General features: G+C 39.5%; 1 protein-coding gene across 3 annotated transcripts in view; it reads right to left on the reverse strand.

The window, feature by feature from the left end:
- The window catches only part of HKDC1 (hexokinase domain containing 1), a 68,918-nt gene extending 51,965 nt beyond the window's left edge, over positions 1-16,953 (reverse strand). For 2 of the 3 annotated variants that reach the window (XR_005016919.1, XM_036829628.1), the window contains exons 1-3: positions 14,272-14,499; positions 3,958-4,134; positions 3,175-3,343 (exon numbers count right to left, since the gene is read on the reverse strand). Coding sequence is in view for 2 of the 3 variants with exons in the window: in XM_036829628.1 (XP_036685523.1) it covers positions 3,175-3,237 (63 nt within the window). In the remaining variant the exon portion in view is untranslated. Of the gene's footprint in view, positions 1-3,174; positions 3,344-3,957; positions 4,135-14,271; positions 14,500-16,355 lie in introns of those variants that run through there. The other variant, XM_036829627.1, reaches the window with a different exon arrangement.
- Between the last annotated feature and the right edge of the window lie 531 nt (positions 16,954-17,484).

The raw sequence follows: 17,484 nt of genomic DNA on the forward strand, positions 1-17,484 counted from the left end.
TCTGTTCACCCCGAGTCTGTTTATGACTAATTGGTTGGCACAGCAACACACAAGGAGAAAACCGACAGAAGGGACGTGACCCAAGTAATTGGGGCTTGGGGAAGGGTGAGATGTACTACACGGAACCTGAACTTGCTTCTTTGTCACCCCAAGGTCCTTCAGACAGTGCCCCTGAACGTACTGCTCATTTCTGCTCAGCCCCAGAGTATAAAGACCTCCTCCAGGTAACCCCGTAGCATCATCCTTTGTATGTAAGTAGTGGTTTTGAGGCCCTTTGGGGGTAGTTTGCCCCCTGAAGTTTAACAGTCATTCAGGACTTTGGGTCACTACTCCTGCTCTTTCAGTAAGTTAAAGTTATGACAGACAAATGTCAACTTAGCGTCAGTTTCTTGTTTATTCTTTGTATCTTCCACAGCACCTGGTACAGTAGTTAGAAGGGAAGAATGAAACATACGTTGGGACAAAAAGGCTGTATTTTAAATCTAAACAGGTGATTTGAGGCCTGTATAAGCAGGCCCACACGTCACAGGCACCAAGGAAGGGTACTTGAGTTCAGAAAACCAAGCCCACTCTTGGAGTGACTCACAAACCATGTGACACGGGATATCTTCTAAACAAAAGAGCCAACAAGCATCACATTTAACGTATGAAGAGCAAATTCAAAAATGCAAGCTCAGAGCTGCTGAATTACAGGATGTGGGAGCCGGAAGGGACTTTACAGATCACTTAGTCCAAAGATCCTGTATTATGAATCGAGAGTCATAAAATGGTTCAACTCTTGAACCCAGTGATGTCACTTCTGGGAATCTATCCTTAGGAAACAATCCTAAATATGGAGAACATTAAATACACACCAATGTTTATCATAGCAATATTTTATTTGTTAAAAAAATGTTTATGAAAGTGGCTGAATGTCCAACAAGAGGGAAAAGGTTAAATTATGGCATATCCAACTTGACTGAATATTAGGAAGATAATTACGGAGAAATGTACTTAAGTGGTTACATTATAACAGTAAGTGAACTATATAGATCCACAGTGGTATACTCAATATAACTGTAAAAACATCCACTGTGAAAAAAGACAACAAGGGCTTCCACGTGGCAAATATGACAGTGTTTGTGAGAAGGGTGGGATTAAAGGTAACATTTCCACTTTTTGTAATGTTGACTTACTAAACTGTAAAAAGTACACAGGGAAAAACCTAACCAGTTCTTCTCTTATGAATGAACAATCTGCAGGTCAGTGACCAGACCCAGTCCAATGTTATCAATAGGTCAAATAATGTCACTACATCGAATTGGAAAAGATCTCCTCTCCTCTCCCCTCCCCCTTCCCTTCCCCTCCCCTCTCCTCCCCTCTTCCTTTCTTCCTTTCTTTTTCTTTCTCTTCCTTCTTTCCTTCCTTTCTCTTTCTCTTCCTTCTTTCCTTCCTTCTTTCTTCCCCTTCCTTCCTGTTTTGTTTTGGTTTAGTTTTAATGTTGGTATAAGGAAATTTTAAAAAATTGTTCCAGGGTCTGAATAGTAACCCTCGTAGGCAAGTAGCACCCAGGATCTTGACAACTCTAGAAGCAGGAAGCACAGAAACTATGGAGGGGACTGGCTACCTGACCGGGACGCAGAAAGAGCCCGTGCCTTTTGACCAGGTGTGTTGTCACCACGAGGAGGAGTGAATGAGTTGGTGTTCTCAGAACCTGTGACTCAACGCAGCAACTCATAAACCAGCCACCCTTGCTACCCCAGACACCTGCTGGCTCACTCATCAAGGTGGCTGGAAAGTGCTCCTGACTATCCCTGCTCAGCTCACTCTTAGCTATCTTGCCTTCCCCTGGGAGAGAGAGAGGGGTCAACCCCAGGCCTTGACAAATGCTGACCCTCCTCCCAGAAGGACCTGGAACAGATCAGTGGAGGCTGCAATCCCGCCTCCTGGGCCTGCACCTGGGCTGGCGGACAAACATGTCTAGCCTGATTCTTGGGTGTAACTAAAGGTTAACCACCACAAAGGGGCCCAAGGAAACGCAACTAATTTGCTAGAACCAGAGGTATAAAGGTCCAAAGACTCCCCTTGAGGGCTGGAGAGACACCATGCAGGTTACATCTTTACTAAGAGGTCGTAACAGAAAATGAATTCTTAAGCAGTGCTGTACAGGACTTTTCCACCTCCTTAAGAAGCTAGTAGAGAGCTCCGTGAATCTAATCAATAAATGAAAATTAAGATAACTCTGATTGATTTACAATATTTTAAGATTTGCTATAACCTGCAACCGGACTCCCTAATGAACAGAATGTAGTGGGAGATTATCCCACCCAGCACAGGAAGGCTGCCAGGTGCCATGCTTTCTTTCTTTCAGTTTGAAAAGCCAGGAGGCATCATGACACAATGGAAAGAATGCTGAAGGAGGATTCAGAGGTTTGGTTTAATCCTCACTCCACCTTAAATACCTGGGTAATCTTGGCTAAATCCACCTGCTGGGAGGACTTCTGTTATCTATAAATTGAGAGATGCTTGTGCCCAGAGCCCTGCCACTGGCAGCTGGTGTGGCTAGAGGGGCAGGCTGGGCTCATTCTAGGCTGCCAGGAGAGAACGCTGGTGGCTGGCTCCCATTTGAGCCTTGGCAACTTTTCACCAGCCGACCTTGGAATCAATTTTGTAGACAGGTTTCTTGGGCAAAGTGGCAAAATAATGCACATCATTAATAGCACACCACTGGCCAACAGCACGTGCCAACAATACATATTTTGATTACTGTATGCAGAAAACTCACACCCCTCTTGGTATCCGTATTTATATCCTTTCAAGCATGTGAAGAATCATGTGAATTACTTTGAGTTCTCAAATTTTCTTTAAAAATGACTCTCCTTTGTAGCCTTTCCCCCAAACATTCCTCACATCAAACACAATTGTCTTCAAGCTTTCTAAAGACTTTCTCCTCATCCCCTTCCCGTCTGGCATCTGCCAGGAAGTCCGAGTGAAATTGAAGGCTCAGGACAGTATGCAATGTGCAGCCCATGGGAGATTTACTTCCTCTTCCCCTTCTGTGAGTTTTTACTGCCTCTGTGCACCGTGTACCTTTTCTAATAAGCTCTCTTAAATCTCTTCACATGTAGGCACGGGATCGATTAACTCTGTCAGGGAAGCCTGAACCAGGTATCTCTCAGCTCTGTGAGTCCTTACCTTCTTGATCTGATCCTCCTTCAGCTTGGTGAAGTAAAATGCCATCAAGTGTACCGCAAACATTTTCCCCAAGTTTGGCTTCTCCTGAGGTGAGCAGATACTTCACTCCCACGTCTCTGGAGCGCTGCCCACTTCCAGTCCAGACTGGATCCCTCCGGGGAACTAGGTGCTACAGATTAAATACTTCCAGTCTGCTTAGTTCAATGATTAAACTTTGCCCCCTGTCTCTGGTCCCTCCCTCCAGTACACACTTGATTGTCTAATAGGAGGCTCAGGATGGTAGCTGAGGGTTGGTGGAGGGCAGGCAGGGGATGGGTTGCTTGACTCTTTGAGAATCGGGTCCCACAAAATCTCGTTGCTAAGCAACACTCTCAAGCTAATGTCCCACCAAGCCCACTCAGCCGAGGAAAATCTTCTGAGAAGCTGGGCGTTAAACAAAGCCAACTCTCAACCAGCTGAGCTGCTCTGCAAATGTCTAGTCTCAGGCTTTTCTCTTTAGTCCTTTTCTTCTCAGCACAGGAATATAACTCCTAACTCTCTGCTCCTCAAGAGCGCTATCTTAATTAAGACTAAGTATTGCCCTGGTCAGAGAGGTTTCAAGAATGTTGGGGCAAATTCCTTCATTTGTGACCAATCAAATCTCTTAGCTTACAGCCCTTGGTAATGGAAAAAAATCAATAACGGTTTATCTATTCACAATGGTAAGCCAGAAAACCTTGATATCCCAGCTAATGAACCAGAAAAAAATTATCTATGAGAAAGAATGAAGTCACCCATACTCACTGGGAAGCTGCTGCTGGAGAGAAAAACTGAAGTCACAGACGGGAAATGTCTCAGACCACCAGGATATTTGGTTCACTCACTTATCTCCCTCCATCATACTTGATGTGAGAAGGACCCAGAAAGGGGTCAATGTATGGGTACAACAGACCTTGCACTCTTCCCGCAGTCATTGGTCAGCTGATGAAATCAACAACAACAACGCTGTTAACAGCAGCAGCTAACATGGATGGAGCACTTACAATTTCCATTTTATAAATGAGAAAATTGAGGCCCAGAAAGGTTAATTTGCTCAAAATCACAAAGCCTGTAAATAGTACAGTGAGGAATGAAACCCAGGAGTTTCATTTCAGTGCCCAGCTCTTAAACAACACATAATATTGCCTTTCTTCCTTTTCCATGCAATAGATACTCAGTTAATAGCTACTACTAGCAGCAGCATTCTGTCGGGTTATTGTCAAGAATTCCAACCACAGTTAACCCTTGAACGACACAGGTTTGAACTGCATGGGTCCAGTTACATAAGGATTCTTTTCAATAGTAAATATACAGTACTACATGATCCAGGGTTGGTTGAATCCGCCTGTAGATGTGGAATCACAGATACGGGGGGACCACTTGTACAGGGGGCCGGCTATTAATTATAAGTAAATTTTTGACTGTGTGGAAGGTCCAGCGTCCCTAACCTCTGAGTTGTTCAAGGGTCAATAGTACTTGGAAAACTAAACACAGAGATATCACTTCAACACGATCTTCCCAGTGGGGGAAAATGGCAAATGAAGAAATTCCTGACCATAACATCCCAAATACTAATCAAATGTTTACTAAAATTAGCAACTGATCTGATGTTAATGAAGGTCAGCTGGGCACCCCAGTGTTTCTCTGCTCCTATAGGCACCTGCTCTACAATACAAAGGGAAAAAAATGAGTTTTTCTGGTCAACTTAGCAGCCTCAGCTTTGTTTGCTTTGCAACTGCATAATCTCATTAATCAAGACAATTGCCAGACAATTGCCTGGCGAGAACCTTCAACAGCTGCCTCTTCAGAAGCCACTGATTCTCCAATCAGTGCTCTTTATCCATCCATCATGTGGATAAGCCATTGGAAGTCTAGCCTAAGCCCAGGGTGTTTGATTAAAATTACTCAGATGCTTTTCTCAGACTGATATAAAACCGTCTCCCAGAATGAGAAACACTATCCTTTTCGGTGTGTTTACCCCTCAGACTATGAACTCTTCTAGCTCCTTTACTTTGTCGTTTCTACAAACAAGCAAAGGCTAATCTTTAGTTGTTGACACTATTCAATTCCCCATGTGGAACTGGTATTCTGAAACAGACGTGCTGTCCCTGAGTCTGCACTGGATGAGGATAACATCCTGGGCAGGTCACCTGCCTACAGGTGATAACAGTACTGTCTTAATTCCCTCATTTAAAAAGTAACCTCTGAGGTGCAGTACGGCACCAAGGTCATTGACTTATTCAACATAGGGATAAGGGGTTACAATGGCTCATGGACAAAAGGACACAAAGCTATAACCAAAGATCTCTGCAATCTAGTGGTTGCTTTTATGTGCCAGATAGGCAGCTTTTGGGATTTTAATTAGGCAAATGACACCAGAGGATTTTCAGCTATTACATCATTCCATTTTTTAATCTAAGCACATTAGCATCTACATTCCCGGTCTGAGCTAGCTGATTAAACCAAGAAGCTTAATGATTATAAAGATCACATGTATTTGAAGTCATCTGGCTCAGCCCCCTCACTTTAGAAAGACAAAATAATTAGATTATTTTACCATTCCTCATCTGATTATTTCAGTTCAACCATTGGAATTCTTCACCCTTATTAAAGCTCTACGTAGCTATTCAACGATATACAAGTCTTATAAGCACTTAGACTTTGCTTAAGAACACCATTTGAGGGTTAGCGCTGCTAAGTGACATTTTAGTTAAAACGTATTACCTGTCTGGCCCAAACCTTCCATGTAAGAAGGAACTCTCTCACATCTATACACATTTCTGTTTCCACAGAGCTGGCCCTTATGGGAAGACCTAAAGACAATATCTGCTTTCCTTTAAGTACTGAGCACAGTAGGAGGACAAGAAGTGCAACACAATTTACCTATTATTTAGTAAACACTTGTATTGATATAATGTTTACTAGGTGTTTTACAATATTAATTCCCACAACTATCATTCTCTCCATTTTACAGATAGAGAAACTGAGGCAAAGATCCCAAGTGGTACATGGTAGAATAGGTATTTGAATGCAGGCAGCGTGGCTTCAGAGTCCATGCTTACCCACTGTGCTACACTGGCTCTCATTAACCTGGAAGCAAAGCAAGGGGAAAATACAGGACCTAAGCTAGGGAAACTGGCCCAGTGGAAAGTGCACAGGCCCTGACTTCCCACTTTGGCTCTGCCCTGACTGAAGACAAAGGCTCCAAGTTCATATCTGTAAAGGGTTCATAGCTCCCTTGTGGTCATTTGCAGAATAAAAGTAAATGAGATCACATAAGAGAAGCCATGCATCTCATAGTGGGCACACTAAAAGCATCTCTTTAATCTAAGCCTTCACCTAGCTCAGTACCCCTTCTTAAAACTGTTATTTCATCTCATCCCATTTAATCCCTTAGGATAAAAAAAATGCATGCAGCCCTTTCAGTACATTCAGTAAAACATAAAACATATATTACTTATATATGGAATCTGAAAAATAAATTAGTGAATATAACAAAAAAGAAACAGACTCACAGATATAGAGAATAAACTAGTGGTTACCAGTGGGGAGAGGGAAGGGAGGAGGGGCAAGATAGGGGTGGGGGAGTAAAAGGTACAGACTACTATGTATGAAATAAATGAGCTACAAGGATATACTGTACAACACAGGGAATGTAGCCAATATTTTATAAAAACTACAAGTGGAATATAACCTTTAAAAATTGTGAATCACTAGGTTGTACACCTGAAATTTACATAATATTGTGCATCAACTATACCTCAACAATAAGCAAATAAATAAACTTGAATAAACTTTAAAAAAAAACCATAACTGTAAACCATTAGAAGGTACCAGTTCCATTTATTGGAATTATAGAAACAATTAGGAATTTTATAAATATTTTATTCCTGTTACTAAAGAAAACAGATCTTGAATTCTGTCCCCTATTTTTTTATTGATATGTCCAAAGTTAAGTTGTCCATAATATAAAACAATCTGCCCTGCTGGTATTCCACATGCTGCAAAAGAATAAGAAAGAGAGTGTGTGAAAGAGCAAACTGCCATAAAAGAAAGTCAAAGTAGAAACTTTCAAACCCTGCCAGCAGTTACAGTTACTATGGTGTTGCCATGGGAGCAACCACAAATGAAGCAGAAATGTTAACTTCAGCAAGTTTCAAAAGAATACTACTGATAGTTTTTTATAGGTTTATTCCTGACCCAAGAGCAGTCAGGGAATGCTCATGAAGAAATGAGCATGTATGTTAACTACAGTTCAATAAAAATCAATTAATTAATTAATCTTTAATAATTTAAAAAAATGTGTGCATATTATTATGTATGTAGATAATACCTAAATAAATTTGATTTTTAAAAAAGGGGGGAAAAAAGAAAGAAATCAACCGCACACAATTATTTTTTATCACAACTGTACATTAAGAGCTGTATTTGCAAAATACATAAGTGCGGCATAAACCCACAAGGACAAGAGAGCTTAACATAATTTTGGAAGACAGAAAGCTGACAGAGAAGTAACAGCTTAGCAGAGGAAACACTGACACCTCAGTGCCTGCAGAGAGTGACTGCACCAAGAAACGAGCAATGACATCTGTAACTCTAGAAATGCTCAGGAATCGAAGGCCTTGATACTTCAGAAAAGCAAGAGGCTGAAAAAAAAAGAGATTGGCTAAAAGTGTATATAAAAAAGCAATTAGGCCCCAGGTGTGCCCTCTGCCTAGAGCAATGAGTGACCACTCCACCCCCACCCCTAGAGGAGAACAGGTGTTTATTCTTTGGAGAGAGTGAACCCAACAGCCCCTGGACTTGGGACCATCAGGCACCCAAGTGGTAGTGAGGCACAAGACAGAAAACAGGGCCATCAAATGAAACCCTCAAATTCAACAGTGAGACCCCAAACCACTTTTTTCTGTCCAATTTTCACCAGCAAACATCTATCTGTATACACCCCTTTCTTCCCTCATTGGGAGGAGTTGGGGGATCCAGTTTTTCCTCTGGTAAAACTATATGGCCTCAGATAAGGAAAAGGCAAAACAATAGGGACAGTAAACAGATCAGTGGTTGCCAGGGGTTTGGAAAGGAGGGCTGAGTAAGTGAAGCACCGAGAAGTTTTTAGGGCAGTGAAACTATTCTGTATGATGCTGTAACAGTGAATATATGACAATACATTTGTCAAAACCCATACAACTTTATAGCACAAAGAATGAATTTAATGTATGTGAATTTAAGAAAATATTCAGGATATCATGGATGCAATGGGAATGACAATATAACAGTATTACAAATGTAAGAAATAGCCTCACTGAAGGGGATGGGAAGAAAAGATGCTGACCTGAGTAACTTTGGAAATGAGTGAGTACTCTGGGTGATAAAGCTGTTTTTCCCAAGAGCATGGCTTAATAATTCTGAAATCACTGTAAGTGTACAGTCATCTCTCAGTATCTGTGGGGGATTGGTTCCTGGAACCCCTGCAGATACCCAAATCCGCATATGCTCAAGTCCCTTATGTAAAAAAGTGTAGTACAATGAATATAGTTGGCCCTGTGTATGCGCAACTTTCAAGTCTGCAGATACAGAGGGCCGAATGTATACTGGAATTAGACAATCAAGTAAATGGAGGGTGGATGGCGGGAGGTAGTTTTCTCACTGCTAGAGTGGGAGACCACAGACAAGCTAGTAGAGAAGGCTAGAATGATCCAGGTTCTGGATTAGAGTTGAGGCCATCAGTGTAAACTCACGATTAGCTTAATGTAAATACAGATGGATAGATATATTGTATATATACACACACATACGATATACATATATACATAGATACTTGTAGATATGTATATGTACATAAGTTGGTATACTCATATATATTTCCTTGCTCTGTGAGCTGAGAGACCCTGGAAGCAATGATACCCAGCAGCAACAAGAATACCTAGCACTCAGATCTTGGTTTCTAGTATCATTCACCACACACACACCCCCCCCCCGCAAAAAAAAAAAGAACCAGGGCTCCTTGGAGAAATGTCTGATTCTAGAACTAGGCAGAGTATATACAAGATGAGTCTTGGGCATCTTGTAGTGCCAAAAAAAAATAAGAATGCTAAAAAAACAAAACACAGTAACAACAACAAAAACAAATGATGAGGATATATCAAAGGGACACAAGACCAACTGAAAGAGCTTGCAATAACCAAAGCTAGAACAATTTGAGCAACAAGATGAAGTATTATTGGATTATAACCCAAAGTATAAAATAAATACCCATCAAGCCATACTAATATAAATAAATTGAATGAATAAATATGGGAGAAAAGACAAATTTCCCACGCAGAATGACTCCAAATAATTTATGTAGATACCTCCCCCCACCTCCAAGGAGGTGGAGCACACACCCCTCACTCCTGAAGTGTGGGCTGTGCACAGTGACTTCTTTCCAAAGCATACGGCATGGAAAGGCGGTGGGGAGGGGCCGGGGAGAGTACTTTACAGTGGAGAAACCTGATAAACACTACCTCAGCCAGATGATCAAGGTTAATACCAACAGGGAGGTCATGTTGATAGTATGTACCTTTGACATGGTGTGATAAGAATAGCACTTTACCTCTGTGGTCTTCCTCTCAAAAACCCGTAACTCCAGTCTAATCCTAAGAAAAACATCAGACAAATCCCAATTGAGGGGCATTCTGTAGAATACATGACTAGTCCTCCTCAAAGCTGTCAAAGCCATCAAAAGCAAGGAAAGCCTGAGAAACTGTCACAGTCAAAAAGAGTCCAAGGAGACGTGACAACTAAATGTAATGAAGTATCCTGGATAGGACTCTGGAACAGAAAAAGGACATTAGGTTAAAAACTAAGGAAGTCTAAATGATCTGTGGACTTTAGTTAATAATAATGTATCAGTCTTGGTTCACTGATTATAACAAATGTACCACACTAATGTAAGATGTTAACAATAGGGGGAACTGGGTGTGGGGTATATGAGAACTCTTTTGTATTATCTTTGCAAACATAAAACTACTCTAAAATTTGTTTAAGTTTATTTTCAAAAAACCCTACAGATGCTGATATTTGGGGCATACACTAAAAAAGTCAGCTTATACCCCATTTAGCCAAAGCAATCATAAGAAAGAAAAACAAAGCTGGAGGCATTACAATACCTGCTTTCAAGCAGTATTACAAAGCTAGCAATCACAACAGTATGGTAGGGGCTTCCCTGATGGCGCAGTGGTTAAGAATCTGCCTGCCAATGCAAGGGACATGGGTTCGAGCCCTGGTCCAGGAAGATCCCACATGCTGCAGAGCGACTAAGCCCGTGTGCCGCAACTACTGAGCCTGTGCTCTAGAGACTGCAAGCCACAACTACTGAGCCCGCATGCCACAACTACTGAAGCCCACGTGCCTAGAGCCCGTGCTCCGCGACAAGAGAAGCCACCGCAACGAGAAGTCCACGCACCACAACGAAGAGTAGCCCCCACTCGCCACAACTAGAGAAAGCCCACGCACAGCAACGAAGACCCATTGCAGCCAAAAATAAATAAATAAAATAAATTTATTAAAAAAAAAACACAACAGTATGGTACTGGCATAAAAACAGGCACATAGCAGTGGAACAGAACAGAGAGTCCAAACATAAACCCCCATATATATAGTCAGCTAATTTTTGACAAGGGTGCCAAGAATACACAATGGGGAAAGGACAGTTTCTTCAATAAATGGTGCTAGGAAAACTAGATATCCACATGCAAAAGAATGAAACTTATCCTACACCATTCACAAAAATTAACTCAAAATCAATCAAAGATTCAAATGTAAGACCTGAAGCCATAAAACTCCCAGAAGAAAACACAGGGGAAAAGATCCTTGACATTGGTCCAGGCAGTTATTTCCTAGAGAAGTCACCAAAACACAGGAAACAAAAACTAAAATAAACAAGTGGGACTACATTAAACTAAAGAGCTTCTGCATAGCAAAGGAAACCATCAATAAATTGAATAGACAATCTACAGAATGGGAGAATTCCCAAACCATATATCTGATAAAGGTCTAATATCTAAAATATATAAAGAACTCATACAACTCAACAGCAAATAAAGAAAATAATCCAATTAAAAATGGGCAAAGGACCTGAATAGACATTTTTCCAAAGAAGACATATAAATGGCCAACAAATATATGAAAAGATGGTCAACATCACTAATCATCAGGGATATGCAAATCAAAACCACAGTGAGATTTCACTTCACACCTGTTAGGATGGCTTTTATCAAGAAGACAAGAGATAACAACATTGGTGAGGATATGGAGAAAAGGAGACCCTTGTGCACAGTTGGTGGGATTGTAAATTGAGATGACCATTACGGAAAACAATATGGCAGTTCCTCAAAAAATTAAAAATTGAAGTACCATATGATCCAACAATCCCGCTCCTGGGTATACATCCGAAGGAATTGAAATCAGTATCTCAAAGCAATATCTGCATACCCATGTTCACTGCATCTTTATTCACAATAGCCAAGATATGGAAACAACCTAAGTGTCTGTCAACAGCTGAATGGATAAAGAAGATGTGGTGTATATATATATATATACAATGGAATATTATTTAGCCATGAGAAAGAAGGAAATCCTGCCATTTGGAACAACATAGATGGACTTTAAAGGCATTATGCTAAGTGAGGTAAGTCAGAGAAGGACAAATACTGTATAATCTCACTTATATGTGGAATCTAAGAAAACTGAACTTGTAAAAACAGAGAGTAGAATGCGGTTACCAAGGGCTGGGCATGGGGGAATTGGGGCTATACTAAAGGTGCAAACTTGTAACTAGTAAATAAATAAGTTCTGGAGATCTAAGGTACAATATAGTGATTATAGTCAATAATACTGTATTATAAACTTTAAAGTTACTAAGAGACTAAATCTTACCGACTGTTAACATAAAAAGAAATGATAAATATGTGACATGATAAAGGTATTAGCTAATGCTCCTGAAGTAATCATATTACAATATATAAACACACTGCATACCTTAAAATTACACTGTTATATGTCAATTATTTCTCAATTTAAAAAAAAGCCAGCTTATGATCCAATCAACCTACATCAAAACCCAAAAGCCTTACCCATGTAAACAGAGCTTCCTATTAGCTTAATTCCTCACTTTTTTTTTTTTTTTTTGACCACACTACAAGGCATGTGGGATCTTAGTTCCCCAACCAGGGATTGAACCCATGCCCCCTGCAGTGGAAGCATGGAGTCTTAACCACTGGACCACCAGGCAAGTCCCATAATTCCTCACTTTTAAATATGAACATAGCCTAAGACTACTAGACACTAAAGAAAAGTTTCCAATGGTAAAAGCAAAAACCAAACAAGAAAAAAAAAATGTAGGAAACAGAAAAAAACTTAAAACAAAAACTATAATATCTTTAGGGAAATAAGATATTGATTGTATCCATGAAACAAGAACAAGAGGATAACTAAAAACAAGGGTGGGAGCAGGGGGGAGGGAGAGGAACTATATGACACTTAAAAAAAAAATTCAGTACTTTTTTCCTAGCAAGAGTTTTAAGCTCAAAAAGAGAAATTTAACTTTGAGCCATAACTGATATAAAACTTATATGAATCTATAGGGAACGTCCTAATAAAACTTCTGGGAATAATTTAAAGGTGTGTTCTCTAACACATTTTCCAATATTTTTTGATTGTATTAAACATTCATATTCTCTGGTTACATTTTACAGCACTCTTAATTAGCTCTGAGTGGTTTAAATTCCACTAATAAGATAATGGCCTCTGAGAAATACATACAGTTGTACTAGGATTGTCTGTAAATGAATAAGGATAATACACACATGCACACATTGTAAACTTTGCTGTAACAATACAATATGATGTATTAAGTTGGTAAGGGAAGAAGAGCATTAGCTGAGGAAAATAAGAGAAGCTAAAAAGTTTTAAGATCAAGGCAAGATTTATAGTTAAAAGAATATGTGAAAATACATGAGTTCTAATATTACTAAAAATTAAATAACAGGAGTCAGAATTGATAATTCAGCTGGAAATCATTTATGTGAATTTGCACATAAAATTGAGTAAAAAGTCACAGTATATGGATCAGGTGGTGACGAAATTAAATCACTGTGCAGAACTTAGGAGACTAAAACATGGGAGGTTTTTCTTCTGTCATCTCAAGGTAGACTCTTCTAGTGGCTGAAAGCCTCCAAGAAAAGGCCAGCGCTGAAAGCATCTACTTTCTGAGAACTCAGGACTGCCAGCTGTTAGAATGTCAATATTCTCAAAGGAACCCTCCTACACTGTTGGTAGGAATGTAAATTGGTACAGCCACTATGGAGAACAGTATGGAGGTTCCTTAAAAAACTATAAACAGAATTACCATATGATCCAGGGATCCCACTCCAGGGCATATATCTGGAGAAAACTATAATTTGAAAAGATACATGCACCCCAATGTTCATTGCAGCACTGTTTACAATAGTCAAAACATGGAAGCAACCTAAGTGTCCACTGACAGATGAATGGATGAAGAAGATGTGGTAAATACATACAATGGAATATTACTCAACCATAAAAAAGAATGAAATAATGCCATTTGCAGCAACATGGATGGACCTAGAGATTATCATACTAAGTGAAGTAAGCCAGAGAAAGACAAATCATATGATATCGCTTATATGTAGAATCTAAAAAAAAATGTTACAAATGCACTTAAGTACGAAACAGAAATAGACCCATAGACACAGAAAACAAACTTATGGTTACCAAAGGGGAAAGGAGGGGGGGAGGGATAAATTAGGAATTTGGGATTAACATATACACACTACTATATACAAAATAGATAACCAACAAGGACATACTGTATAGCATAAGGAATTATACTCGATATTTTAGAATAACCTATAAGGGAAATGAATCTGAAAAAGAATATACACAGGCACACACACATATATATACATAACTGAATCACTTTGCTGTACACCTGAAACTAACACAACATTGTAAATCAACTATACTTCAATTAAAAAAAAAAATGAATGCCAACATTCTCATAATAAGCAACAAAAGTCTTACCTTCTTTCTCCCACTTTGCCATACTCCCCTTTATTCTTCTGAATTCTATAACTCTCTTTCTTTTCAAATGTGTATCTGAATCTCTTCTCAGATGTAGACATTACACTGTTTGTTACTCCTCTTATTTTCAAAATGAAAAAAGGAGCTATCAAATAATGAGCTCTAACAAATGAAAACTAACATAGAGAAAATTAAATTTTCAATAGGTTAGAAGATAAAGTTGGAGAAATTGCCTAGAAAGTAGCAGAAAAGTCATGAGTATAATTTTAAAATACTGATTTAACAACCACAAAAAGGAATAATAGCTATATCAAAAGAGAAGTGGAGAAAAGGAATGATTTAAGAAAGGAGTGATTTTTTTTTTTATGAAAGGAGTGATTTAAGAAAGCTAAATCCTCACCTACTATAACAGGAAATCAGTAGCTAATGCTTTAAAATGATGACTCAAGAGACAGTAGGAGATGTATATTATGCAGAGTCAATGAGGTAAATATTAGAAGAAATAGATAATAGAGTTGAAAATGCTTGTTTCTGGTTTTTAAAGCTATGTATATATTCCTTTGACAAAAATTAATTTTTAAAACACGGCTTACACTTACTTGGCTTATGTATATAGTTAGAGGTAAGTTAATGTGCAGAAGTGTGGCTTAGGGGAAAGTTCTTATTTCCAAGTGAGCTTTGTTTTGAATTTATATTATATACTACTTTTAAATACATGTGGTCAACATCTATTTATCAGTTTTTAAAGAATAACAATGAGTGATAAACATGCTAAGAAAATGAAAATGCAGCTGTTAAGAGGAAAGAATAAGTCAATTTGTGAACATTACAAATTACTTAAGGAACTTTAAAAAATATATATGATCTCGACCTAATTACAAGCACTTGAAAAAAAACGATCTCCCAGCAGGGAATTATCAATTTCACTGTACTTTACAGGTGTGTCAAATAGCAGTTCAAAGTAGTCACTGACGGGAATAGAGACACAGACCTACCAGAGAATGGACTTGAGGACACGGGGAGGGGGAAGGGTAAGCTGGGACGAAGTGAGAGAGTGGCATGTACATATATACACTACCAAATGTAAAATAGCTAGCTAGTGGGAAGCAGCCGCATAGCACAGGGAGATCAGCACGGTGCTTTGTGACCACCTAGAGGGGTGGGATAGGGAGGGTGGGTGGGAGGGAGGGATATGCAAGAGGGAAGAGATATGGGGATATATGTATATGTATAACTGATTCACTTTGTTATAAAGCAGAAACACACCATTGTAAAGCAATTATACTCCAATAAAGATGTTAAAACAACAACAACAACAACAACAAAGTAGTCAACTGAGGTTACAAGCCTTTCCCAAGCCTCTATAAGCACCAAGGGCTTTTCAAAGGCCTGGACTGGTTAAGGAGCACATGATATTGAATCTCTGGGCAGATTCTAAGAGCATAGCTTTAAAGGACTTCAAAAACGCCTCCTCAACCCAAATTTGCCAAAAGTAGCTTCTTAAATTCAGTCTTCAAAACCCAATCCTATTTCAAAAGCTTTTTTCCCCTTCTCCGGCATCTTTCTGCCCATTAAGACAACTACTGTTTATCATCTCTGTTGGAATTGTCCTACTATGTTGAGTGACAGACTTTTAGATAATAGTGCTCAGAAGCATGTTTATAAACATTGTTATCTCTGTTCAAGTTTACGTATTTTACAACCTTCGAAAATAGGAGGGAAACAGCCTAATTCATTTATCCATTTGCTTCTCTTATCAAACCACAACTTTTCATTATATCCTCATAGGTTTGTTTTCAATTGGACACACAAAGAATGACCGCATCATAATTACGGACTCCCAGGTCTGAGGTGTAAGAATTTTTGGTGATTTGTGATGACAGTTTTGTTTGTGATTCACAATAAGTCATTTTTCAAAAGACCCAATTCCATTTTGTATACTCACACTCATCCATAAACAATGTACAAAGCATTACAAGTCATTGGTTATTATTGTTAACCACTTATGTACTAACCACATTTTACTAAATTACCCAGATCTGTACTGATGGAACTGAGGTCGGCATCTAAGCCTCAGTCCATACCCAATGCTGATTTTCAGCTGAATCCACAATAGTCCAAGGAGGGTTTTCAGGCAAGTATTTCAAAACCTGTTAGAAAACTGCAAGAAAAAAAAGAAGTTTTGGAAAGATTGAAAACATGACCTTAGTGAAATGTATACCTTGAACTTAGCTTGCCCCATAAGCCCACAGAGAAAGATAAGTGACATGTCAAACTTGTAGCAGAGAAGGAAGACCTGATTTCACAGTGACAATTTTAAACACACTGCAGAGAGTTATTCAGGGCCACTCCAATTATATTTTTCCTTTTTTGTTTCACCTGATTTTATCTTTCTTTTAATCTCTTCTTCTGCCTAACCACAGAGCTCTCCCTCCCCCACAAAGATGGGGAAGGTGAAAAGTAAACTATCACTAGTATTTATAAACACTCTGTAGCTCAACGTTCAAGCAGCCCTTCTCTGACAGCACCCCACCCCCACTCCTCTTATCTGAGGCTTCACTAACATTTAACTTGCAAGTGTCTTGCCTAAGTGTCTTCTCTGACTTACCAATTCTAGCTTCCAAACTGGAGAAAGTGAGAGAATTAATAACCCTCTAAGGGCTTCCCCTGGTGGCACAGTGGTTAAGAACCCACCTGCCAATGCAGGGGACATGGGTTCGAGCCCTGGTTCAGGAAGGTCCCACACGCCGCAGAGCAACTAAGCCCGTGTGCCACAACTACTGAAGCCCGTGCTCCGCAACAAAAGAAGCCACTGCAGTGAGAAGCCCGCGCACCGCAACGAAGAGCAGCCCCCGCTCGCCGCCAACTAGAGAAAGCCTGCGAGCAGCAATGAAGACCCGACGCAGCCAAAAATAAAATAAATTTATGAAAAAAAATAATAACCCTTGTAAGTGACGTATCTCATCACGTAAATACGAGACCAAACCCATTATCCAGTTCAGTTCATGGGTATTTCTTGAGACCATCTGGGCAAGAATAGACTATGTCTGCCATGACGTAAGTCACAGCGGAAAGCAAGTCCTAGAAGTTAAAGTTGCTCAAACACAAAATATCAAAAGAAATATGCCCTTCCAGGCATTTCACTAGTGATTATCCACAAGTAAGGGAGATATACAGTCAGTGCTGCCTGTTCAGCGTTTATTTTTATGAAGG

This window comes from Balaenoptera musculus, chromosome 16 (assembly GCF_009873245.2).
Source record: "Balaenoptera musculus isolate JJ_BM4_2016_0621 chromosome 16, mBalMus1.pri.v3, whole genome shotgun sequence".
In the NCBI taxonomy this organism is placed as follows: domain Eukaryota; kingdom Metazoa; phylum Chordata; class Mammalia; order Artiodactyla; family Balaenopteridae; genus Balaenoptera; species Balaenoptera musculus.